This window comes from Corvus hawaiiensis, chromosome 5 (genome assembly GCF_020740725.1).
Source record: "Corvus hawaiiensis isolate bCorHaw1 chromosome 5, bCorHaw1.pri.cur, whole genome shotgun sequence".
In the NCBI taxonomy this organism is placed as follows: Eukaryota; Metazoa; Chordata; class Aves; order Passeriformes; family Corvidae; genus Corvus; species Corvus hawaiiensis.
In genome coordinates this window covers 31239086-31266698 of record NC_063217.1, presented here as the reverse complement: position 1 = coordinate 31266698, position 27613 = coordinate 31239086, and the positions used below count along the sequence as shown (strand labels likewise).

Below are 27613 nucleotides of genomic sequence, written 5' to 3'. Positions count from 1 at the left end.
GCGGAGCCGGGCACGACCATGGCGGGCCGGGGCCGGGCGCTGCTGCCGCTGCTCGCCCTGGCGCTGGCGCTGCTCGCCCTGGCGCAGCCCGCCCGGGCGCCGGACCCGGTGAGCCTGGCGGGGAACGGGCAGGGGGGAGCGGGGCCGACGGGAGCGGATCGGCCTGGGGCTGGCGGGGGTGATGCGGCCGCCGCCGCCCTTCCCGACGCGGGAGGCCGGGCGAGCCTCTGAATCCAGGTGTGTGGATGCGCCCACGGGCTCCAGAACGCGGACATGGCTCCTGTGGCGAGCGGCGCGGCCGCGGCGGCGGGAGGGGCTGTGCCACGGCGTGTTTTGCAAGTCCTTGCTGCTGCGCTCGCTTTCGTGTGGGTCTGTACTGTCAGCGTTGCCCTGTCACACCACAGCAGCGATTTCCAGAAGGAAAGTTCAGAGGGGCTTGCTAAAAGTGCGCACGGCTCTGAATCTCCTGAGTGTATTTGCTGTAGTTCACCCGAGGGGAGGGCTTTAGGTGTCGTTTCTTGCTCTTTCGGCTGTTTGGGTTTTTTTAACTGAATAAATGAAATATTTAACTTTTGGTGGAATTGGGAAGCTGGGAGGGCGGGGGTAGTCGTTTGGAGCAGGCTGGCTTCCATTTCCTGGGTATGTAAACAGCTGCTCTTGCTTCCTGGTGTATTTTTTATTCCTGAAGCAGCGAAGCATTCGCTCATCTCTTCTGAAGTTCCTGAATTTCCCCATCCTCTGTGAAGAGGATTGGTTTTAAATACCTCTGGATTTCAAAATGTTTTTTGCAATCTATTTTTAAATATTTTAGGAATACAGTACACCCTTTAGTGTTTGATCTAAGTCTTTTTCTAGCAAATTACATTGATTTCCGGAAAACTGGTATGGGTTTTGTGAGAGGGGAGACCTGCAGGAAGGGACTGCGGGCATCTGGATGGCCCATGTTCGCTTAGTGTCTTTTCTACACAGGACTGGGCTCTTCTCTCTCCCCTCTCTTCTCCCAGTCCCATCCTACCCGCCAAGAGCAGCTTCCCAATACTATAAGCTATTTCCAGCTTAAAACACCTTCAGAATTTTAGCCAAAAGTATTCTAGAGTGTGGAGTTACAGGAGAAAGTGCCAGCTGTCAGCAAAGTAGTAGCATTAGATCTTGATTTGCATTTGATTTCACTTGGTACATCTTTGCACTTGCACAATATCCACTGTGTGTCTGGGCTGCAGATTGTGCTGCTGTGCAGCCAGCTGTTAGGCTTGGATATTTAATTTTTGTTTGAGATGCAGGGATGCATAATTTGCTGAAGAATTCTTCCTAAGTGCCACTGTTTGGGTTAATCTCATTAACAAAGAATACAGAAGATAGGTGCCTTGAATTATATCTCAGTGGTGCAGGCTCTCAGTCCCTTTAGCTTTCATTGAGGCCTCCTGAACCTTGCTGACCTTTGTGTCCAAACTGCGATTTAAATTGTCTTGGTCACCGTTTTTTCAGTACTGAAAGAGTACTCTTAACCTCTGTGTTCAGAAAGGTGAACAGTATTGGGACTCCTGCAGCACAAGAGTGTTGCATTGGCATCATCCCATGAGGGAAGAGGAGCAGAGAGAATAATGTGTTAGATCACGGAGTTCATAGACCAAAAGATGCTGAATATAACAGATTGACTGAAAGAGACTGAATGCAGTGTCCTTAAACTATGGAATTACATTTAATAGCTCAAAGAGGTAATTTTATATTTATTTTTACATCGGAAGTTGAGAAATATAAAATATATAAATATTAAGGAGGGATGCCAGAGATGGTCTGCCCCAAAAATATTTTTGAGGGTAATAAAATGTGTGCTGGTATTCCTTAGACTGGACAAGCTGCATTCAGCCTATTTCATGTTAACGAAATCAGTCTAGGTGTCAAAATATTTACTTGGCAGTCATTAAACCTTGCATTAATTTTCTGTACTGCAGTCAATAGTAACTGTTACTACTTGGTTTTTTTTTTTCCAGTTCACCCAAATCATTCTAACTGTTCGCTAGTTATTTGGTTTCTGTTCCACTTTTTTTTTAATACAATTAGTCAAAATATAAATCTTCTGTGCTACATCCAGTTTTTTTTTCCATCTTTCCCCATACCATGTTCTATTTCTCCTTCACTGTGTTATCTTCCTGGTAGTGTTTTGATCCAGTGCTCCTGCATGTCTGTTTTTGTGTCATTACATACGTCTCAATTTGAAAGTCGGCAGTATACAAGATAATCAAAATATGCAACCTACTGGTAACAGTAGATTTTAAAGAGCAAAACAAAGGGAGGATTAAATCTCCATTCAAGAATATTCATGTTTCTCTTAGGGGGTTCAATGCACGTTTGAAAAGCACATTTATAGTGGTAACCTGCTGTTTGGATCCAACTTCCAGTGGCTTTTTCTAGGGGACCACCTCTGGCTTGTCACACTGGAAACGGAAAGTGATACTGTCATGCTGAAAGGATGCTCCTGCTTTTCTTGGACAGCATTTATTGTCCTTCTATCAGTCTCAAGCCTCTGCAGAGAGGAGAACCTTGCTGACCACAGTAGTAACTTCATAGCTGCTTATTCCACTCTGGTTATAAAAAGTGCTTGTTGGTTTTTCTGCTGCTGCAAGAAAATTCTTTACATGTCTTTTTTTTTTTTTTTTTTTTTTTTAACCTTCTCAGAAAGCTTTGCAGTTCATCTTTAGCTGGTTGCAAAAGATAACAATTTTTTTGTTCCATGTTAGAACTTCGTGTAAAAAAAACCGTTTCTAGCTTTCTAGTTTTCTGATTGTCTTGATACCTTTTTAAATTGCTGCCTGTGTGCCAGCGTAAGCCGTACAAGGAGCTGCTGCAGTCACTTTGCTTGTTCTCACTGGAGAAGAGACTGAGGGGAGGCCTCACTGCAGTCTACAGCTCCTCACAAGGGGAAGCACAGGGCAGGCACTGATCTCTTCCTGTTGCTGATCAACAATAGGACTTGAGGGAATGGCCTGAAGCTGTGCCAGGGGAGGTTTAAATTGGCTGTTAGGGAAAGGTTTTTCACCAAGGGTGGTCAGGCACTGCCTGTCAGAGATCAAGATGCATTTGGACAGTGTTCTCAGGCACATGGTGGGACTCTTGGGCTTGTCCTGTGCAGGGCCATGAGTTGGACTCAATGATCCTTGCAGGTCCCTTCTAACTCAGGATATTCTGTGATTCTATGATATAATAGTTAACCTAAAGAAACAGTAATCTCTGATTTCTTCAGATACCTCAATTAATGCTAGCAGTTTTGAAGGATGTACAGGTTGTTTTAGGACTTACTGGCTTCTTTACCTTGCTTTATACATAGACAGGTGAGAAATCTAAAAATACCACATGTAAGATGGGAACATTTTCTCTGTTCTCTCTCCCTTTAACTGTTGCTTTCCTCACCTTTTTCGTGGCTCAGGCTGCAAAGCACTCGGAAGATGAAAATAGCTGTGAATACAAGATTAAAATCCCAGGGGAAAATGCCAGGAGTGACATAATGTTTAGCACCTTTAGCTTAAAATCGTCTGAAATCAGTTTTGCACAGGTGCCACTGTTTTCTCTGTGAGCATGGGCTCTACTCTCATCCACTTTGGATAACTTTTTTGTTAGAGGCTTTATCTGTCAGGAAATGCATTTTGTGAGAGGTGTTTCCTGAAGATCCAAATATGTGCATCCGTTGCAGTAGGATGTATATGTAATGTCACTGTCTTCTGATGGATTTTAGTATTGCAGGATGGAAAATTGCACAAGACAGTTGCATCAGTACTGTTAAGCATTTGTCTGGCTTTGCACAAAACCTCTGACTTTTGTTGCCAAATTAGTCATGTGATATCCCTCCTACCCTCCTTGTTTTGATACTTCTTCACTTTGAAAATTAAAGGGCCTTTTGTGTTGGGCGTTCTGTTTTAGCTGTGCAAAGTCTATAACTGCACTGCACTGAAATCTAGGAAACAGCTTCTGGTCCTATACCTCCATGTGTTGGAAAACCAACATTCATCTCATGCTTTCTCCCAGCAGCTGGAAACAGTAGAAAGAAATTAACATTGTAACAGACAGAAATCCATCCCAATTTATAATTGCTGTTTCCAGTTGTAACAAATTAGGCCAGTGTTTAAAGTCCATGGCATTGTGTAAGACAATGTGTTTTCTGTATTAATGCATTAAAAACAGCTAATGAGATTAGCCCAAAGAGAACATTGACATTAGTTAACTTCTCTGTCCCAGTTACATAGGTGCTGGAGATGTTGTCACAGTTTTCACTGGAACCAGAATGCATTGTAAGGACACACTAGTAATCTAATTAATACAGACTAATAAATACGGGAAATCAAGGGTGGGGAGGAAGGGAAGTGATGGAAGGATTACATCATATTTTTGTTTCTGTTGTGCCTCCCAAACTTTTGTGTTTTAGGAGCTTTTCTACAGGCTCCCAGAACAGCACATGTACCTTTCCTTTTTCCTAGTGAGATATATTATGCTCTAAGGCGCTTATTGAACTTCTCACGTAGTTTTGGGACCAAATCTGGCCTGCTCTAGACCAGCTTGAAGCACAAGTGCGGGTGGCCAGTAGGCATTTGCTTGTATGTCACTGGGGTAAAACATAGTATTATAATTGTGGCATGTATATGCATATGTTTATATATTTATATGCATGCTTTATGTAATTGATGGAAAAACACTCTTGCATTCACTTGGAGTACGCCTAAAATTGTTCTCAAACTTTGATTTGTAGCTAGCCATGCTCACAGGAATGAAGGTGTATTTTTTTAGTTGAATTGCACCCCACATAATGTTAGCACCACTTCAGCAGCACTTGTCCATGCTGAACCCAAAGTCGTGCCATACAGCTTATTCCACCGGCTGAGGGATTGCCAAGAGCTCATTACGCTTTCCCTGCCCCAGCTGCACAGTGCATCTTAACACTAAACATAGCTAGGAATGACGCTGTGAAATGGGATTATGAATTGGACAAACAGAACAGACTGGTTCATACTGAGATCTAAGGTTCCTGAACTTGTATAAAGAATATGATTTGAAGTGCTCTTCATTAAATCACACAGAGTGAAAATATATACAGTTTGTATATTTATCATACCCTTTTGCTTGCCCTGGACTACATTAGACAAGTTGTCTGAAGGTCTGTCAGACAGCATGGCGAAGTTGCTGCTAGTCCCTCCTTCTCTATTTTCCTCTTTCCAAAGTCCCAAGACTTTGAGTTAACTGACTAGTCCTAAAAGTTTAATTAGAAACTAAGTCTACTAGAATAATAGTGTTTTAACAAAGAAGCTAAATAGCAATGTTTCACTGTCTTTACAGTATGGAGAAGAGTGCAGGAGTAAAATGTACCCTCCTTCAGGACCAACGTAAGTAATCTGATTCAACTTGTCCAGCAAATTGTAGAGAAGTTGTGATTTGCAAGTCTGAACAGGGTTTTTTCTTGAAACTTGTTCCTGATGCAGGTCTACAAAATGCTGGTTACAGGTGGGAAGACCTATTTTGTCAACTGTTTTTTGAGAGCCTTCTTTAAATTTGATCTCTGGTGTTTGTCTCTCAGGTTCAAAGGGAATATACCCACATATGTCATAAATCTTGACTTACCTCCCAGCAAAAGGTGGGATGACTTGATGCGTGACAAAAAGACAGAGGTAAGAAATGCAGAGCTTGCTCTGAGGCTTAACAGATACAAAACTAGCACATAGCCTTTTATTTTGAGAAAAGTTTTAAAAGGAATACATGTGCTAAAACTATCTGAAAGGGATAATGTTTCCAGTTGACTTTTCTAATATGATTCCAGTCTAAAATACTTGCTTGAGTAAACTTTTTGTCTGTTTAACACTTAAGCTAGCAGCATTAAGTGTAGAGACACTGGTGTTTAGGATGTAGAGGTGTAAAAACGAGGGTGCCATAAACAAGTGTGTGCAATTTCATTTATCAAATCTCCTTAGTCATGAAGTGGTGCAGAATGAAGAGGGAAGAATACACCAAAGAAACAGCCTTGGTGAACTGAAGTGAAACTGAGGCAGCATCCCTTCTCTGCACCTCCCGACTTCTCTCAAAATATTGCATGAGATGATGAAATGGCAAGGGAGAAGTTAAGAACTTACTGCCCTTTTCAGGAATGCTGGTTGTAGCACTGGTGTTTACATAGCACAAATAATTTTTTTTATATTTCAGCCTATTTCAAACTACTTAAAACAGCTGTTCTGAAGATCACCGAAAATTCAGTTCAGCACTTTTTAATTTCTCAAACAAGGCTAGGGCTTTTTGCTATATCCCTGATGACTTTGGCCTTTCCACTCTGAAAGCCAGACAAATTCTGCTTACATGCTAATATTTATTTTAAAAATATCATTTAAACCAGTGGGTGTTGGAAGCTTCAGGTTTCACCTCAAATTCTGAAGAGTTTTATCTCTTGTGTACTTTGGAGTTAGATCACATGGAGTGGAACTCTTATTTGCAACACTGACATCTTGCAAATGGAAAGCATGTGATTTAATAAGAAATTTATTGAGTATTTTTGTCTTCAGTAATATCAGTGCTTAAGCAAAGAGCTTGAAATTAGCATTTTGAAAGATAGAAGAGTGCAGAGTATTAAAATCTGATCAAAGGAGAAGAAGATGAGGATGACTTTCCTGTAATTTGTTGTTTCTGGTAGAAGGACACATTGGAACTAATCTAGAAAGTTACTTGAACAAAGTTGAAGAATTATTCTAGTGGGGAGTTGGGGGTGTTTTTCTCACCAAGAACATGACATTTAGCACTTTATTTAAGTATTTATTTTTCTCAACAGAGGATTTTATCAAAAGTCTGTCGTGGAGTTCTGTTAGTATTCTAGCAATTCTTGCACGTAAGATCTTCTATTCAATAAAATCCCTTGCTCTTTTTAGCTGAAGACTGTGGTCCAGAATATTAAAGATATAGCAAATACCTTCTTCCCCAGTGGCAAAGTTGTTGACATAGTGGATAACAAAATAGTAAGTATTTTCAGCTTAATTTTTTTATTACTGTATGCTCTGACTACAGAATTAGAATGCTTCTAAATCTGACAATTAAGAACTTTAAAAGTTCTTAAATTACAAGTTCTTAATTCCACTTCCACAACAGAATAAAATGCTATTTTAAAGAGTCACTCTGAAATTTTACCTTCTTGTCTGCTCTGAATTACTCTGAAACCATCAAACAAAAAATGCACATCCCTTCCCTCTTCCTCCTCTAATTTTTCCTAAGATCTTTTTAAGTTTGGATTAATAACACTAGACAAATATGCTACAGACTTAGTTACTGTAGAAAAACACTTGACTGAATTTTTTTACCATGTTCCACTTCTTTTAAACAGTAGAGTAAAATAAGGTTTTGAAAACTGTAATAAATGTCTGATTACAGGGACAGCTTTGACCAGGCCTCACCTTAAAAATCGGTTTGATTCTGGTTAAAGTAAGCTTTGGCATGGAACAGGGAAAAGCAGTGTAGGGTTAGAGACAGCAAAAGGTGAGATCTCTCCCCCATTTTTGGTTACAGCATATCCCTGTGTGCCTGAGTGGGGTTGGCAGCTTTTACAGGTTGCCATCCCAATGTGTGAAGGTCAGGATTGCCCATAAATACTGACACTGAGCGCCACTGCAGTTGAGCTTTTAATATATACAAATCCTACTTCACTCTGTTCCATCTGTTCCTGCTAAGAGAGACTGTGCTCATGTCCATTGCTCACGTCAGCGTTTTGATGAGTGAGAGTTTTCTTTCCTTAAGTATGTACTTGTCTTCCAAGGACTCTGCAAACAACCTCAAGTTCTACAGACTGCAGAGAAATTAAACACTCAGTAGTTGTGAGAAAAATGTGCCTGTTGAGGAGACGTTTGTTATAAGTAACAAAATAGTGTTAATTTAAACATGTATCATACAAAACTTTTCCTTTCAGGCTCATCTGACTGCCACGCTTCCTTATCCTTTCAATGAAGAACTCCAAGGGATTGCAAATTCATCTGGGATTCCTTTGGGTAACAGTTTCCAACACTGTATTAACATAGTGGAAAGCTAGGAATACAGATTCATTTAAAATTAGTGTGTTTACCAATCTGCAGTTAGTTTTAATCATCTGTGACTTTAACTAATCATTAATTAAGTAGTTAAAGCAATAAATTACATCTCACACTAAACAACAACAGTGTTTTAGAGGAGAATGCAATAAATCACCTAAGCCTTTTATCAGGCTGGGACTTGTCTGTAGAGCTGTAAGTTCTCACTCCTAGGTTTTAGGAACTGGAGGAAGTCTCAGCTCCTGTGCACCAAAATTTGAGGGAATACTTTATTCACATTGGTTTTGCACTCAGCTGTGTGTCTGCTGTTGACATATAAAGAAGTCAAGGCTCAGTTTCCTGCTGTGCTGTCTTTCCCTTGTGGTCCTTGCCGTGTCCTTCTGCCTTCCCTCTGTACCTCCTGCAGAAGAATGCCATTCCAGGTGAGAAGTAGGCACCGAGTTCCTCCAGAACTGAGACAGAGAAGGACCATTGCCTGTTAGCACTGCTTCCCTCATACAGAAGCAGTACACCTGCTGCTGGCCAGCAGCTCTTATGTGGCATTAGTGGTACATATAGCAGCTTTCTTCTTTAAAGTGAATTTTATAGCTTGTTTTGAAGTTTCCAGAGGAGGAAGTAGCAATGACTGTCAGCTTTGTGCATGGTAAGGCAGAAGGTCAAGGGATTCTGATCCTTCTATTTGCCTTTCAGGAAGCTCTTGATTTTGCTGAATCAGTCATTTTAAAGATCAAAGGAGATTTAAATTTAAATTTTTAACAGAAATATTACAGAATACTGAACTTTGCAGTATGCTTTTTTCTAACCATTTTTTTTTCTGTTCGTGGCAAGTTTCAATTTAACTTCGTTTCTTTTTTTTTCTAGGGGAAATCGTTATTTTTAACATTTTTTATGAAATTTTTACTGTATGTACATCAATAGTGGCAGAAGATAAAACAGGTAATGCAATCCAAAATACTGGTAACAGTTTCCTTTTATGTAGAAGAGGGTCTGCCTCAATTATGCAAATACACTCCTCCTCAACTGCAGGCAAGAAGATCTAGTAAAGAGAGTAAAAGGTAATAATAATACCTAAGGACTGATAATAAGAGGTATCTCTTGAGAAAGGGAATAAGAGTTCACAAGTCTCTTAGGTTTAAAAGGACAAAAAAAGGACAAAATTACTTTCAAAGATGGTTTGGGTTTGGTTTTGTTGGATGATGGGTTTTTTGTGATTGGTTGGTTGGGGGTTTTTTAATAGGTCATATTCCTTTTTCTAGGGAAAAGAAACACCAGCTACACATCTGGAACTTTCTCAGTGCCATGCAGGATTTTGTATCTAGTTTCTAGATATTGCATGTGTATGGTGGTAGAGAAAATGGACAGTCTCTTCTAAGAAAAGAGACTCTTTCATTCTCCTACTTAGTTCTGCAGCCCTTGTCTATACCTGTTCCAGCTTAGGAATTTTCTAAAGGATTCTCAGAGGGCTTCCAAATGTCTCACTTGTAGAGGAAGCTCAAGGTGTTGCCATTGCATTAAGATAATATGGAAAGGTTTGAATCTGAGTTGGACAGCAGTTTGCAAGATTACTTGTTTTCAGTTATGGCAAAACACTTCTCTGACCAAAAAAACCCCATCATTGTATTGTGGTTATGAAAAGGGCAAGTAGAGAATGCTATTTTCCTTGCTTACTTTCCCAGGTATTTGCCTGCTTACTCTTTTCTTGGGTTTCTAAGCTGAAATTTGTCTATTTCTTTAGAAAACTGTATTTATTTATCTATTTATTTATTGTTGTATAGGGAAACTGTACCATGCCAGGAACTTGGATTTTGGACTGTTCCTAGGGTAAGTACTTAAACTTCTGACTTTTTTTTTTTAAACCCAAAGAAAAACCGAGCTGAACTTGAAATAGCTACATGCATTCTTTGAGTCTAAGTGATGAACTGGATGTTGCTATGACTGTGACAAGTAATTCTCCATTGGGTGTTGTGAAAAAAGTCTAAAATGAAAAGATCGGGATGTTCTGCTGATCTTATGTCAAACTGCCCCAAGTGCATCAAGAACAGTTGTGTTTTGTGTTACTTAACCTTTTTTTCTCAGCTCCAGTTCAAACTGTCTCAAACCAAAGAATGGCCCATGTAACCTGATCTCTGAGGCACAATAGATGTTCTTTACATGATGGGATGAAGCATCAATTTTAATGTATGCACTGAAATGGGGATTGGATTGGGGCTTGGCATTTTTAAGGTGGTTTTTTTTTTCCTTCCCCCTCTCCTCCCCCCGTTACTGTACTGTGCTCCACTGTCACTTCGCATCATTCATCATTTCCATACAAACTCTGTAGTTTGTTGCCCAGCACTCATTAGTTCTCCTTTCATACCCCATGATCAGGTAGTTCAGCGTTTGCTTTTATTACCCCAGTATATTTTGTAACATCACTCATCCAGATGATGCTCAATGCACAATTGGAATTTAAATGTTCATCTTTATTAAAATTCTTACCTGCCTATCAAAAACTCATGTGTTGTCAACTGTGACTCCACCTGTCCCTTGGTTTGGCTTGTGTTGGACTTCTCTCACTTGTCAGAAATAGTGTGAATATGCTTCCTGAAAACTAAGGAAACTTTAAAGCTGCTCCCAGAATCTGGATTATTTCCAGAGAGTTTAACGGTCTGCTAAGTGCTCTTTATCAACCTCTTGCCTACAAACTGGTCTGGCTTATTTTGCAAACTAGAGCTGATACTTGCCTTCATGTAGAGCAAATCCAGTAGTACATGGTTTCTCTTCTGCCTTTGAAAAATAAGAATTTGAGGTTTGGCATCAGAGGCAGTACCTGTAGCTCCCTTTGCTAGCAGGTAGAGAACAAAGTTATGTGTTCAAAACAAACCAGCTGTTATGGTGGTGCTGTTTAATTCTGAGCAATATATATGCTCTTGGTTCAAACAAAACTTAGTTCTTTTCACTGCCTGCCTGTGCATATAGACTTCCTAGTTGTTCCTTGCTGGTGCTGCTCAGGTAACTAGGGAGCAGTGATGTTGGCAGACACGAGTAAGATCAGAGGACAGGCGTCACACACAGGATGTCTGCATGCTGTGAAGGGAAGCTTTAAAAACAGCTGAGAGAGGGAAGTTTCAAGTGCTGTACTGTCTCCTGCAGGTGGGATGTTAAAAATAATTCCTGGACGTTAACCCAGGAACTGAAGCCTTTGGTGGTACTCTTGGACTTTCAGAGAAACAACAAAACAGTGTTCAAGTCCACAAATTTTGCAGGATACATAGGCATGGTGTCTGGAGTCAAACCAGTAAGTATGGGGATGGAGCTTTGTCAATTTGTTACAAATGCTTCAGACTTTCCTTTACAATTTAAATTTTTCTGCTTTCATGCTCTGCCTTGGGAGGTTTTTTAATAAATTATCTCAATTGTTCTGGTGCACAGCATAGCTACTTGAAGACAGATAAAAGAAAACAGTGCTGCACCCTTCCTTGTGAAAGGAGATTGCCTAAATGAAATGCTTCTGTTTGGACAGTTCTTAAAAACAGCATTGAATTTCAAATATAAACAGGAGTGAATACAAAGTGCTGAAGTGGTTAGAGTTTCTTGCTGGCTAATAGCTATTGCTGTGATCCGAGGGGTGAAACAGCACACTTGTGCTATTTAATTCTTTCTCCAATCTGTCTTGGAAAAGGCAGTCCTACATTTTAAGACTTTTTTGTTGGGTTTTTATTTAATAGGCAGCTGAAATCTGAGGTTTATATACATCTTAATAACCGTCAGTACAGAACAATATCAGGGTGTCCAGCTTACCACAACTTCTCCTTTTTTACATGCTCTATTTTCTCTTATAGGTAGTCTTTCTTGTAGAGCATTTCTGGCATAAATCCCTGCATTGTATCCATTTATTTTTGTCTTCTGCTCAAATACATTGGGAAGATTCCATTCTAAAAAATAGTCAGTGTAGCTGAATGCAGTTTTTGTCTGAAACATTTGTTGGAGAAGGCTGAGATTTGAGTTTGAATTCCGTGTTCCAAGTAACATGGACTGTGTGCTGCTGCATGCCCATGCAAATAGCAGTAACGTATCAGGGTGTACTTAACATTGGGACTTAAAAATATGCCTTCAAACTGGAATAGTACTCAGAGGTCTGAGAAGAAGGTGACATACAGCAGGGAAAGGAAAACTGCTCATTCCGTGGAAAAAATGGCCACAGGCTTGACTTGCTTAGCTTAAAAGCATGCCTTGCTGATTGCTCTGCCAGGTCAGAAAATTCATTTCTACTTACTCAAGCCGTGATAAGTTAGGTTCTTCTCTACATGAGCTTGATCTTGCAGTCTGTTACTTAAAGGGAAGAGTCTTAACAAACAAGAAGCTCAGTTGACATCTAAATTGCAATGCTGCCTCCTGTTTACTACTGGTACTCGTGGGCTGGCAATGGCTGAAGGTTGGCTTGTTTAATGCTTTTCAGAACTTGTTCACTCTGACAATGAATGAGCGTTTCAGTCTTGATGGTGGTTATGTGGGTGAGTAATGCTCATTTCTTTCATTATTTCTGCACAAATACCAGGGGACATACCAGTTACCTCAATAAACAGGCACACAAATGGTGAAAAGATTGCAGATGGGTAAGATAAACACAGCTCATTTTAAAAACAGCTGTGAAAGTTAGAATAGCATGAGTGAACCATCTGAAAACAAATTATTGTAACAGTGATATTTTGCAGGAATCTTCGAATGGTTTCTTGGTAGAAGAGATGGTATGTGGATGGGCTTTCTTACAAGAACAGTATTAGAGAATGCTACAAGGTATTCCCTCTCCCTCTAAATATTATGCTCCTTTAATCTGCTTTGCTTTCAACTAGCATGAATACTGTAGATGTATGCTTAATATCCAGTGACACAGATACCTTCCTAGTGACCTTAACATTAAATAGGTCTGGTCTGGAGCAGGAGGCAAGGCATCACACATGATCCTTCAAATATTTTTCTCAGATTTCTTTTTTCCTGATGAGCCTGTTGGTATCTAAATGTGTAAGCATTCTACATGAAAGCACATCCAGCAGGTACTAGTACATCATACGAAGTAAGCAGAAACAAAGCTGTTATGCAATAAATTAATTCAGTGGACTGTGACACAGTATGTCATCATTTTGTTCATGTTTTAAGTGTGGAAAAAGTGCAAAGAGCACCTCTAAACAATCACACTTCAAGTACAAAATGAGAAGAGAAGCTTTGCTTAAATGTGTTCCTCTATGGTGATCCTGTCTTCTCATATGTGCATGAAAGGGGAAGAAAGGCTTAACTATCCAAACTTTCCCTGCGTCTGTGAAACTTGCTCTTCAGTACTTGAACCATTTATAGCATTTAATAGTCCAACACTATCTTACCCACAGTTACCAAGATGCAAAAGACAGACTGGCAAAAACAAGACTGCTGGCTCCAGCTTACTTTATTCTGGGAGGAAAAAATTCTGGAGAAGGGTGTGTGATAACTCGATCCAGGACAGCTGCTCTGGATATCTGGGAGTGAGTATGCTTGACCTGACACCTGACTCAGTCTTCAGAAGAGGACAGGTTCTACCAATAATTGCGTGCTCTGTTCCTTGTGACTTTGTTGTACAAGAGCTCACTTCTTTACCGTCATTGAAAAACACTACAGCAAACCTAAAAAAAAAAATCCATCTGTATTTATTATATACTGTATATGTGTACTTAGTATATACTTAGAGAAGCAAAACACAAACTTAGACCTCTTTTCCAGCCTTGATATCAAGAAGGGCACGTGGTACGTGTTAGAAACAAACTACGATCGCTGGAAGCCTCCACTGGTACTGGATAATCGTAGAGGACCTGCAATGAAATGCCTGAACCAGACAACACAAGAGGTAAACATCCTCCTAATACCTCATATCCTGCTGGTTTGAAACTCCCAAGTTACAGTACTGACCTGACACAGCCAGGAGCATTCAGGTTATTTTCAAGCGCAGTTATAATGACAGAAGTGGCTGATGATTTTGTGATACCTTGTCTCTGCTTCTGGGTTATAAAAAGCTGGCTCTTTACATGAGGGAGGTTTGTGGGGTTTTTGTTTGTTCTTTTGTTGATTTGTTTGGGGTTTTTTGGGGTATTGTTTTGTTTTTTGGTTTGGGTTGTGGTGGTGGTTTTAGGGGGGATTCTTTTTCATTTGGTTTGTTGGGTTTTTCGTTTGGTTGGTTTGTTTTGGGCTTTCTTTTCATCTGAGTGGGTTTCCTGAAAGTATTTTCAGCAGCTGCATATGCAGGAGGATACACCTAGAGATACTTAGAGAAAGACTTGTGGTGCTTCCAGGGCAGTTTCACACCAGTGAAATTCAAACACACAGTCTCAGGCAGCGAACCCACTTAAGAGTGCCATGCTCTAGTGAGATCTGGTCTGCTCAAATTTTTGCGGCCCACATTCTTCTGATATCAAGGTATTATGGGTCTTGTGCTCTTAAAGCAGTATCTTCTTATTTAATTGAGGTGTAAAGAAGTTAGTTCTCAGCATTTACATATACAGGTTAATGTCCTTCAACATCATTGTATTATTTTCTTTCAGAATCTCTCCCTACCAGCAATTTATGATGTTCTCTCCACAAAGCCTGTCCTCAATAAGGTAATTCTTCTATTTTTGCAGGACGTTTAGGGTGGGGGGCAGAGCACTGAGTACGTCTGAGGAGGAGGCTTCAGTGGTATATTCAGGGGTTTTTTAGGTGGAAACATGAGTGTAAAAACAAACCAAATTTCATGTTACTTTGTAACAGCAAAATGTAATTGCTGGAATAGCTATTTTCCAAAGGCCCTACAGCTTTAAAAGTCTGAGTAGCCTGAGCCCTTTCCTCATAGCCGATCCTTGTTTGAGGCCGCAGCCGCGCTGCAGACATCTTGAGGACCCTTCTAACCAGAATTAATGTGTGATCTATGCCTTTGTAATTCACATAAAACAAGTCAATACACCTCATGATTTAGGCATACTACAGGCACATTATTCTTGCAACACAAGAGGTTTTAGTCTGAACTTTAAGTTTTGGTATTTAGGGAAAAAAAGTGAAGGAAGGAGTGTGAAGAGTTTTTGAATGATGAAGTTTAGTTCCTGTGTTAAGTGGAGGCAGCATTCCTGACTGAGGACACAGTTCATACTCACATGTTGTTGACTAAAGAAGGAAAACGCTCATTTTAGTAGAACTGTTCAGCAGTATCAGAGAGAGTTTTTCACTAATTCCTGTAATGTGACTTATCTTCTTTTTTTCTTCTCCCCCCCCCGCCTGTTAGCTGACTGTGTGCACAACGCTGATGGAGGTGTATAATGGCCATACAGAGACTTACCTGCGGGAATGCCCAGATCCCTGCAGTCCTTGGTAGCCCTGTACCTCTCCTGTGTTGGAAGCTGCTTGTCCAGATTGGCTGTCCTCCACAAAAAATGCTTCTGGAAAGAGATTACTCAGTCTAACTCCTTTCTTCAGAAATCTAATGGCTATATAGAAATGGCAAAGTGCTTCTAACAATGAAGGACCCTATCTCACAGCAGACTTCCTTGCTTTGTAACCAGCAGTTCTGCTGACAAGAAATGTGTCCTCATGAGTGTCTGGTGTGATTTCAGCCATTTCTGCCAAATGAGTTCAGCAGTTAGTTCTAGATCTCTTCAGTCTTGGCAGTATTCTTGGTTTGTTCTTGGTTATGGGTTTGTTAATTTTTGTTTTTTGGTTTGGTTTATTTAGATTAAAATCCTTCTAAAGAACACAAATTATAATGGCACCTACCAAATATCAAAAAGAATTGAATATAAGAAGACCATCTGGGACAATACAATTATGTTATCCGTTCATAAGCACTTAAGATTAATTGCTGTTGTTCTGGTATAATATGAGGATATGTCTGATATGCCCTTTTATAAAATAACTTACCAAGTGTCATATTTAATCACAGAAGCAAGGTCTTGGGGAAATATCTAAAAGAAGATCTGAGCCAAGAATGTCTTGCCACTGATTTATAGCTCTTTTGCTGAAGCTCTTTCTTGGCCTGTTAACAAATTACCTGTTTTTTAATACAGGTTTTTCTGTTGTCTCAAAAAAGTACAATAAAGAAAAACTGCTTTCTGTGACCAAAGTACACACATACTCATTTCATACTTCAGTGTAAGACATCATGCATGATAGATACCACACAGCATAAACTACTTTCATTTCTAAATAGACTGATTTTAACAGCACCTGAAAAAGTGATTTCCTCTGATTTTTTAAACTGGTAGTTAAAGCTATTGTCATAATAGGGTAGTTGGGTTGTTTTGGGAGGATTTTGGTTGGTTGGTTTTTTTGAAAGTGGGGAAAGGAAGTCAAGTCAGATTACACCATTGTCTGGAATTCAAGTTAAGAAAGAAAGGCCCTTTAGAGAGAAGTAGTAGCAGCCTAATATCCTAGGAAGCAGATAATATAGGAGGCAGTAGTTTCATCTGTGCCACTGGCTGCATTGCTGGGAGTAGCTTACAGTTCCAGCTCTTGTGTTTTCTAACACACAAAGAGAAGACACTAGAGAGTGAGCTTAGGGGCTGGTATTTATAGTGGTTCCCTTGTAATCTTTTCTTAACCTCCCTAGGAAAGAAGTGCTATTCATATTCCCATTATGCCAGGAATTCAAAGTTGGCAGTAGTGTAAGGGAAGTGTTGGTCTCTCTTTGGTGTCTGCAGAGACACTATTGCAAAGGCCATTCCAATTAAAACCCGCCTGTTCATGGCATCCAGTCACAGTGGGACTCTTGATAGCCAGGACATGCAGAACAGTATTAGTGTAATGCAGAAGTTGAGAACACAGTATACTGCAGCTTCCTGTTCCAAACACTTAAGGATATTAAAAGATTTTTTTCCCCATAATTAGAAATTTAACACTAAGAAGTCTACAGAAGGGGAATCAAGTGATTGCCCAAAATAATTTCTTCAGGGAAGTGGTGGATTCCCTAACACTGGACACTTAGCTGCACAGTGTGCTGGGCCTTCTTGTCTAGACTGGGCTTTTGCCAAAAAGATTGGACCAGATGATCCTTGAGATTCCTTTCAGCTCAGGGTTTTATGGTTAAAAGATAACCTTTAATCATCCCTTGTTTCAGTAGCCAGGTTACCATTTTACTGCAAACTTGTTTTTTATTAGGGGCTCTCCTCCCAACAGCCTTGGAAGAAGTGGGAACAACAGGAATGCTGTTTACCAAATAACTTTAGCAGCTGATGAAGAAACACAGCTTCTGGTTTCAGGAAAATGACACACTGATATTCTAGGCCTTAGAACAATGCCTGTAGTAGCACAGCAAGAACCAACTCAGGGGAGATACAACACTGACAAACTGAGAGCACACAGAAATCAACATCCCACTATGTAAACTGATGTTAAACAAGGGCCAGTCTAGTACATCTAATTTCTTTTTTACCTGAAGTATGCAAGCAGAAGTGTGTTAGCATGATGGTACTACCAGGGTCCATTTTTAATCTCAGCTATGAATACTGAACCTATGTAAATCAAATATAGCAACACAATTTAAATTAGTGAAAAAGCATGTGTGAAATTCAGCTCCTGGGCCATTTGATTCATAGAAGACAGTTAAACAAAGTCAGATGTTGCAGTCTGTACTGTGAAGAGCCCATCATATATTTCTGAGTGCACACCTCAGCCTGGAAGGGGGTTGTTCGGATTTATGTGGAATCAAGTTGTGTAACAGTCATAATCAAATTACCTTGTAATTTAAAAATAAGTTTACTTGCTTAGTTAGCCTCATCCCACTTTAGCATATGTAGAACAAGGCAGTGTAGACTATTTACAGTTATTAAGTAATGAGCTTTTGGTATGTCCCTTGTGCAAGACAGTCCACATTTCCACACTTGAAATTGCTTTACAATTGCAAAAGGACAGCTAAATTCCATGGACGTCTGTCCAGAGCCTGAATGCCTATGCTGTTGTTTACTAAAATAAACAAAGTTATTTAAAAACAAAACCCTCAAGAACTATGTCTGATTTTGTCTGCCTTAATATACAAAAAGTGATGAATGTGATTATTTGTTAATTTAACCTTCATCTGTCAAGTCTGAAAGTTTTCTCAAGCTGGACAAAAAGTCTAATTTGCTTTTGTTACAGATAGACATATCTATTTTTAATGTCAGTTTACTGCCTTCCCCCTGCTGCTGCTGCTCTGTGCACAGTGATGGAAGCTAAGACCATTTCACTGAAGAAATGTTTGCAGCTACTTTCAATGTTGGAATTTCATTTAGCTGCCTTTTTTTTACATAGAAAGACAAAATTAGTGACAATGGGTGTATTTTTTCATATTAATTTGCTGTACACATAGTTCAGATACCTCACAAACACCAAGGGGGTGGTCTGATTACCTTTTCTTAGGTTTGTTTTTTTCCCAGGTCAAGTAACCATATATATTTTTCTGTTCAAGTTTACGTAAGAGATTTATGCAGCTTTCCTAATTCTGTTGTGAAAAAGAATCAAATTTTTGCAAAAAAAAGAAGTCAGTATGTAAGCAACAAGAAAAACATACTTAACTTTTTGAATGTTACTGCATAGCCTAGTTCTAGGAAAAACAGCCTCAGAGTTAGCTTCTAGCAGATTTACTGTTTATGTAAATACAAAGAGTTAATCCAGTTTACTGTAAACTAGATTAAATAAAGGGTTACAAAAGAGACCAAGCTGTTTGGGTGATGGCTTTTAAATGCAAAAAAAAGAGAAGTCAGTTTGCCAAGAAAATTTTTCACCTTCATGGTTTCAGGAACCCATGTAGTGAAGCCCCATACTATTTCAGAGGAAGAAAGAATGTCATCTCCCATGTTAAAAAGCAAAATTTTGGCAGCTAATGAGGACAGGAGAATCGAGAAATTTGAATCTTATCAAAATCAAGCAGTAGTTCAGGTCACACATGCAAGTGAGTTTGCATTAGAGCCAATTACAAGTCAAGGCATTGCTTTGAAGCAGAACTCCAGAGCAGAGCCCGTAGATGTCCTGGCAAGTACCTGCAAGGATAGCAGCAAGAGTAAATAAGAGATTTTCACTGGAGTGAGCAGGCATGATGGAGAACGGATGGAAAAGGAGCAGGTGAGAGCTTCAGGCAGGCTCCACAATCAACAATGAAATACTCCCTCCTCCCAGCACAAACGTGTCCCGCTTCCACACAGCCAGCTCTTTGGACTACAGGTGCAAGGAGAAAGAAATGCAAAGAAAAAGCTTGGATTTCACCTCAGTGGCTGCCAACAGCAGGCAAATGACCTGCTTATGGCATGGATCATCAGATGGACTCTTCTGCTTTTGGAGGATCAGAATTTTTGGTGGGAAGGGCACACCCACGCTCTCCGAGCAGTAAAGCCTCTCATCCTTTGGACCAGAAGAACAAGGTGAGCCAGGAGTAATGCTCAGTCAAAGCAGTGGCACAAGCCACAGTTTGCCTTGGGAAGACTCCGGATATTTATGCATTTTGTAAGAAGCTGCCTTTGACTGTTAAGAGAGTCTGGCACCAGAACATACCAGTTGGCCAAAGGCTGTGATCAAGAACCAAGCAGACCATGCAGTTGTTCCCCTGAGCTCTGCGTACCAGTTTTTCAGACCATTGTAACTTAGCAGAATCAAAGATTTTAAAGGTCTTTTGTAACCGTGTCTGCTCCCACACAGTTACTTAGAGAACAATAATTATAAAGGAGCTAGCCTGTTTACATACCAAGAAGCACTGTACTCAGGACATTTTCTGATCTACAGTGAATCAGCTCTGAATTACATTAATTGTATATGGGACAATCTCAGTCTAATTTGTTTTGCAAAGTTTGTTCTCCTAGCTCAAGGGTTACATATGAGCAATAGAAGGATCCCAGTAGTGAGACTGCCTCTGTTGCAGTTCCTGCATTTAAGGGTAACTCCAGTCTTTGCTTAGTGTTTTGTACTGTTAGTCTTGTCTTTCTTTTAATCTTGCTAAGTTTTCTCTATTTGGCAAATACACAGTGTAGACAAAAATCCCATCCCTAGGTTTTTTCCTCTTTATATTTCAGTGAAAATGGGTCATCTCAGTAAGAAAGATTTTTGATCACAAGCATTGAGTTGTAGCAGAGGGCTGCATTGCCGTTTTATTTTTAAAGCGGAACTTTAATTCAGGTACCTGGAGGTGTTTGGATTAGACATAGTATTTTCTCAGGCTACACCCACCATCTGAATTGCACCAGTATTTAAACCTTTGAGTCGTTACATATAATTTGCATCAGCTTAGTTTCCAGAATGCTACATTTGCATTCCTGCAAGAGGTGTACATCCACCATCCCCTGTGAGGTGGAAACAGTTAAGACAGCCATATCCAGCTCCATGAACCTTCATGCCTTCTGTGTGAACCAGGTGGGAAAAAAAAGTAGAAGTGACTGGATGGAAAGGAGAAAACAGGAAAGGGAAAAAAATAAAAGAGTGAAAGGGTCAGAAGCCACTGTCAGGAAATGTCCAAGGAAAGAGAAGTGAAACAGCACAAGAAGACATACAATAGTGGCAGGCTATGAAGATCTAGCAACTGCAGCACGCTCCTCTACCAACCCTTCCTCTGCTGTCAGCTGAATCCCCAACTAAAATGTGCCTCCTCACCTGCAGCAACTGCTGTTACAATATATTTTCAAATTACGCTGAGACACAGTAGATCTAAACTGACCCTCTAAGAAAAGAATATTGAAATTAAAAATACATATTATCTCAAGCAACTGTTCTTCAGATTTAAAATCAAGGTAAATTGCATTAGAAGTATACTCAGGCTGTGAAGTAGCCAGAAGCTTAGAAGCCACTGATACAGTCTCTTTGTATGATCCCAAAATTCCCTTTACAAAGATCCCTTGTTTCACTCACTGCACGGGATGGGCTGTGTTCCTGTGATGAATGAGAACAACATAACAAAGGAGAAACCTGTTCCAGTTTTCAGGACAGTAAATCAATGCCTTCCAAGAGAAGGGATGATGTTACAGACCAGGCACATCTCAGTACCTACTGAGTCCACTAAATTCTCACCCCAGTTCTGCCAGGTGCTGCACAGGCAGTAGGTTGTGGTGTCTGGCTGGTACTCAGTCTGTGATACCAGGAGTTGCATTTTGGAAGTACTGATCACAAAGGCAATCAAAACAGAGGGAGCTATGCTGCAATCATATAAAGTACTGTAAAGTGAATCCTAATTTTTTTACATCTCAGTTCAGGCTCTAATAACTATCCAGCAGTCTTGATTTCAAACTCTGTACCTCAGAGCTCCATATGTAACACAGGCACAATGTTCTCTTACTTTTCTCATTATCAGGAAGATAAACTAATGCAAAAGGTCTAAAGCTCTCAAAGTTGATTTAGTTTGATCCCAGCAAGCCTTCAAGGATCATGGAAGGGAAAGCATCATAGGGAAATTGATTAAAAAAATGAATCACTTCAATGCAAGTTTTGGATGGTTCACAAACTGAGCAGGGCTCAGAGCCACACACTGCATGCTGAACATGGACACCCCTATGCTGGCTGAGGCAGAGACTGTGAAAGGGCCAGTACAGGGAAAAAGAGGAGAGATGTGCCTCTGTCATTAAGAGCCCTGTGAGCACAGGGCAGCAGGTTACATACAGGTACTTACTATAATTCTGGTGTTTTCTTATTTGGCAGTGCTTGAATGTCTGAGTTAGACAGGTAGAGATTTTATTTTTTAAACTGAGGGCTGGTATCAATTGCTGAGGAGAATGCAAGATACAGCAGCTCATAGCTTCCACGTGTCTGTGTGAGAAAGACAATAAAGGAACTTGACACAGATCCCATTTACTCAAGGTGTGCGCCACAACCTCCCACCATACCATCTGCACCAGCCTCTGCTCTGCCACTAGGTCAAGCGTACCACATTTGCTTTGTGAAGATCTTAACTACACCTTTGCCCCCCTCAAAGCAGCAACTCACTAATTTTCTCCTCCAGCCTCTGGTTAGACTCCATATTTATTTCTTCCACCTGAGACTGCTCAGTTGATTATCTGCCTCCTTTCTATCAAGTAGCCTGCAAGTGCAGTACATGCCCATACCATTCCAGATAAACATCCCAGCCACCCAAATGGGTTTGAAAAGAAGCCAAGTGACTTTGCCTATCCCCGTCTCCAGCTCCCACTTTCAGTAATGTCTGTGTTACACAACATCACAACAGCATACCAGCGCAAATACTGCTTCCCACGGCTCTTGGTGCCAGGGCTGCCCGCAGTCTGAAATATCTTCTCCGACCACACTTTATTTTTTTTTCTTTTATTTTGGCTTGGCTCTGAGCGTGCAGAGCTGAGCCAGCACCTGTCTGCTACATGAGGGTTAGCTGTCCTTGCCGAAGGAGTTGTCAGTCGCAGCCTGACAGGTGACAGCCGTTTCCTGTTTCTGAAAGCAGTGTTACCAGCCACACCATCCCCCTCCTTGATTCAGACAGCTGCTTTGTTGTCATCTGGTTCTACACTTCCACATGCAGGCTGAGGGCTGTAACAGGAATAACAGCACTGAGGTTACACGACACTTTCCCCGTTCAAAGCACTCGGCAAGGAAACCCACAGGAATTGTTTATTGTAAACATTTCCCACAGACTAAATCCAACAGGTACCAGCAAGCAGTCTTGCTCCCCTGCATTTTCTAGTGTAACATAACAACAAAGGAGCGTGCTTGAGAACCACTGTTTGGAATGAGGTATACCTGTTTAATTTTACCCCTGTGGACATTCTATGTTTGTAGTTGAAGGTTTATGCCAATTACACTTCTCAGCTGTGAGTATCTGCCAAATGGATTCTTATTAATGGGGAAAAAAAAAGCAATAGCAGAATTTTTCTCCGAATAAGGGATGAAACCAATTCCTGCTACTATAAATTACAAGCAAGAGCAGAGCTAATCTCAGGGATTTTTTTATAGTTACCTCTTCTTGCAGTTTCTAAAAAGCAGTCTCAAACCATTGAAGTTTTCAAATCTAAATTCCTGCTTACAAGTGCTAAAAAATAAGAGGTTTTTTTCTGGTATCCACCAATTCTCAGAGGCACTACTTTCTGTAGTGACATTACAGATGCCAGTTCCACAGCCTGTGCTATGCAGACAAACACCCACACCTTGAGTCCTCAATGGACCCACGTGCCTGGTAAGTCAGAGAGTCAGAAGTCCAGCAACAAACAGCAGTAACAAAAGCACAATACGTGCTGCAACATGTACAGTGGAGATGGAAGTCATGTCACTACAAAACACCAGCCTCCACTGTGCATATATAAAAAATAAAATTCTGAAAGAGGCACAGATTCGAGATGAAATGTGATGATTGCAAACATAATAGAATTCAGTATTTTAACTCCAGACTGCACAATGTCTGGTAACCTTATTTCAACATTGTTTTTAAACAGAGATGTCTAAACCATAAAATGGTATCCATAACTTTGTCTTCTAGAAAAATACAGTGAAATATTGCTCTTTTTTTCCTTTTGAAGACATAAACCACCTAAAATTATTAATAAGTAAAAATACATGAACTAGTAAACATTCTAGCTTTTCCTTTAAGATATTAAAGCTTCCAGTTTGGTTTGGTTCTGAAAGCTTCTAAACAAATTATGTAAATTACCTATGCTAAATACTTGGTTTTCGACAACAACAAAAGGAGTTAATGATGATGTTACTTTTAGTCTTCTAAAGTTATGCTAATGAAAACACTAATCAAAGATTGCAGTCACATTTTCAGTCCTTGCCTGCTGTAGGTGGATTTCATTGAGCAGTAAGATTTATAGCTTCATCATGACACAATGTATATAAGGCTGAACTCCTTCAGCTGCTAATGAAATGTGATTTGGGGACTCTGGCACCAGCTGGGTGATGATTAGGGCTTATCACAGATAGGTCTAGGAAAAGGCTGGGAAATACTTAAGCTTGTTTTGCAGTTGCTTTGAGCTCTTAGGAAAGGAGCAGTTTCTCTACAATATCAGCCTGAAGTTTTCTGCTCATACAAGAGAGGTAATGATAAGGTTTTTTAACTGATTTGCAAGTGATAGGGTTATAGGAAGTCTGACTAAATCCTACCAAATCCTTCTGGTTTCATGCCTTTTAAATTGTGAGATGGGTACTTTGTCTTCTCAGTCTGCTCAAAAAATAATGTTAATTTAGCAACTGGCTTCAGAGAAACCTTGCAAAACTTGCTCTATATAATGCCTCTTGACTTGAAATTCTACTTTTAATAGTTGCCTGCTGGCACAACAAGCAACTCTGTGTAGGTTTCCCACAGCAAAAAGGGGATCCTAAACATAGTTTCTGCTTATGGGGATGGCTCCATATTAACTGTAAGCAGAAGGGCCGCTCAAGCATCTAAGTTACTGAATAATTTTAAAATAATCAATATAATAAGAAGGTAACTCCTACCTCATAAAAAAAAAAATACTCTGAAAGTAGGGGAAGTTAGAAGTTAAACTGTGAGTTCTAGAATATTTTGTCCATACATGCTATCAGCTGGGGGGAAAAAAGTGGGGGGGAAAATCTATGTAAGTAGTAAAATACCTGTGTCCTTAACTGACTGTATCTCAGCTGCAGAGCAGATTTCTGCTTAAAGCCCTTCTCACTGCAGGGAGCTACCACACTTCCTGCTCCTTTCCTTGGTAAGGGTGGTCTCCAGCTCCTCTTAAAAGAGAACTGCTGCCTGTCAACTGAAAACTCTACACAGTAACTTCTAAAAATCAGTAGTTTTCATGAACTGTGAGACTTCAGATTGGGTGATTAAAAGACGGAGAGGTTTTTTAGAGTGGATTGGAGAAATAAAACCTCAAATACAGCAGAGCACAGTAGAAAAAGCTTCCCCCTGTTTTTATTTGAAGTAGTTCTTATTATAAAATACATACTATTTTGATTCTTTTGTAGCCTAAAGGAAGATTTCTCGAGGGGGTTGTGTTTTCCATTAATGTCTTTTATTCAGGTCAAATTCAGTCATTTTTGTAAAAGAAAGCCATTTCCTTTTCGATTGAACCAAAGGCTTGCATATTTACAATTCCCCATGCAAATGGGCAGTGGGTTTTATGGATTTGTTTTTGAAAAAAGCTGCTCACCTGTATCCCAGAATATATTCATGATACATGAAGTATGTGTTTAGGTATGGCAGAGGGGAAGGTTAGGCTCTGGTGTATGAGTGTGGTGGGGTTTTCTGGAGTTTGGGGTTTCTGTGTGTTTGGTTGTTTGTTTTTTTGTTTCCATGACTATTTTACATGGTTGTAAGACTGTACCTGACAAGATTTTAACATCAAGGCGCTCAGAAACACTTCAGAGTAGTGCTTGCTTTAGAGATGCAAGTACAGAGTGCCAGTCTGAGATAAGGAGTCATCCAGAGACTTGATAGGTCAGCAAACCTCACGCCTACAGGTCAGGTCCTACTTCTTCCCTAATGATGTTATCTACTTATCACATATCTACTTATCACACTCCCTTTGAGATAATTTCATTCTGTATTTGAGCTAGGGTAAGAAAAAACAGTCATGAGAGCTGTACCTAATACAACTCCTTTTAAGCGTCAGCATTCTGGTGACATACTAGCCAAGAACTAGATGAAGAAACAGTTTTGTACTTTCTTAATACTGCCACAGTCCAACTGGAGGTCATAAGACACTAACCCACACAGAAGGCACCCTGGCCCTTTCTGAGACATTATCCCAGACCAATGCACGTGAGTGGTACTGCTTCCAGTACAGATGCTGGGGCTGCACCTGGTGCTCCTCAGTGGGGCTGGGCTGGGTTACAGAATTCCATGATGGTTTCTTTCCTTTGAGCCTGCACTGGAGGCTACAGTGCCTCCATTCTGTGGACTCTGCCCAGTGTGGAAGGACAGGGCTCAGTGCTCTCCTGAGTGCTTCCCTGAGGAAGCTCAAAGCCATGCTCCTTGTCTCTGGAACTGGCTGAGGACACTCTCTGTCCTTCCTTACTGCTAACTATAAAGCACAGCACAGAAAGCAATTCAAAATCAGGCCAAAAAGAGGAAGAAAGAGAAGCGTAAATTAGCATATTTTTCTGTGGATTAAATTGGGTAAGCCCCTTTTGAGGATGAGGGCAAAAGAGAAGTGAAAGAGTAACATTGTAATAATATTTTTAAAGTGCTTATTCATGAAGGCTTTTGTCAAAAAGCACAGAAATGCTGCTCTTAGTCTGAGGAAGATTGTAAAGGAACAGACTGACATTCCCAAAGCTTCTCTCCTTACTGTAGTTAAATTTAACTCTCTTGGAACAGAAGAATTTAGGTTAGGAGGAGGATCTGGAGGCATCTGGTCCCTCGCTCGTTGCAAAACTACTCTCAAAGCCAGGTCAGTCTGCTCCGCTTCTTGTCCTGTTGAAGTACAGAGACTGAACCTCTTTCCTGGGCAGCCCATTCCAGCGTTCCCCCACTTTTCCTGTAGGAAATTTAGGTCAGTGTGGTGCTATGGCCTTCAGGGTTTTCAGACTCAGACCAGCAGGTTTCCATTGTCATTGTTTTCCATAAGGTGCACAGTGCGAAGTGCAAATCTAATTACGGCCCAAGTACTAGGCTAGTGCAGTGGGTTTGTTTGCTTAACAAGGATTTCTGATAAAGGTTCCCTGACAGCTCTGGCAGCAATATGCAATTACCTGGGCTCAAGCTTTACCACCCTCTGCAGTGGGTGCCAGGGCTGGAAGGTACTGTGCCATAACATGCCATCCTCCACCAGCCCAGCTCCTGACCCAGTGGCTATACCAGCACTCTGGCTGTGCACTGCACGGCCCACTGCAAAGCAATCTGGCTAGAGGCTGCAGTGTCAAATACTACTGTAGGATTTTAGCATGCCTCAAAGAAGGAAGTTAGGATGCAGCTTTGTTGAAACACCTCAATTTTTTTTCTTCTCCCTCCTTACAGATAAGAAACAGTTAGGACAGTTGGACTGATTAAAATTAGTTACATTCTAGTTAGTGGGATTAGGAATATGGCCAGAAGCCCTACTTCTACAGGGGACAAGAGCACTAAGGGGCAAAATGTGCTACCCCAATCACCCTGTGCTGAGTGAGGGCCAGATAACTCGGAACATCCTGTGCCCCAGCTTTGCAAGATCTTTAACCACAGCATCCAGCAGAAAAATCACAAAGAGCATGTGAACAGGTGCTCAAATGCCTCTTGTGGCTTTGCCGCTAAGGCAGATACTGTTTCAACTAAGATTTCTTGTCCTGAGCTTTATTTTTGAAGGCTTTACTTTTACTTCAGCTCTTATCTGGCTGGCTGTGAATGCAAACAGGCAGACCTAGACATGCAAGTTAAATGTGCTGCCTTATGTAGGGATGATTATTATGAATTTTCTGTAATACATTTTCCTAGATATCCTCTGTGGATTTTTAAACAAGAGGATATGAATATTTCAGGTGCAGCCATTTTACTTCAAGATTAGATAATTTCTGATACCTATTAATACCTTCCCCATCCCCAATGCAGGTTAAGGATTTTACATTCCTCTATTCAATGAAGACTCTTGCAGAAGTGTACTACAGCAAATGACATGTTTCATACCTGCCTGTGAGAACTAAGAAGTGTTCACTGCACCTCACCTCTTTTCTGTTTGTTGTACAGCACTTCTCCACTGACAGTGGTTCAGCTCCTG

The 27613-nt window shown here is 40.5% G+C and overlaps 1 protein-coding gene across 1 annotated transcript; it reads left to right on the top strand.

The window, feature by feature from the left end:
* ASAH1 (N-acylsphingosine amidohydrolase 1) lies at positions 1–18000 on the top strand. Its single transcript, XM_048303178.1, has 14 exons — positions 1–108; positions 5323–5369; positions 5561–5651; positions 6894–6980; positions 7922–8000; positions 8901–8975; positions 9815–9860; positions 11172–11316; positions 12478–12532; positions 12734–12815; positions 13403–13534; positions 13770–13893; positions 14585–14641; positions 15298–18000. The coding sequence occupies exons 1-14, from the start codon at positions 19–21 to the stop codon at positions 15385–15387; spliced, it is 1200 nt and encodes a 399-aa protein (XP_048159135.1). The 5' UTR covers positions 1–18; the 3' UTR covers positions 15388–18000.
* The last annotated feature ends 9613 nt before the right edge of the window (positions 18001–27613 follow it).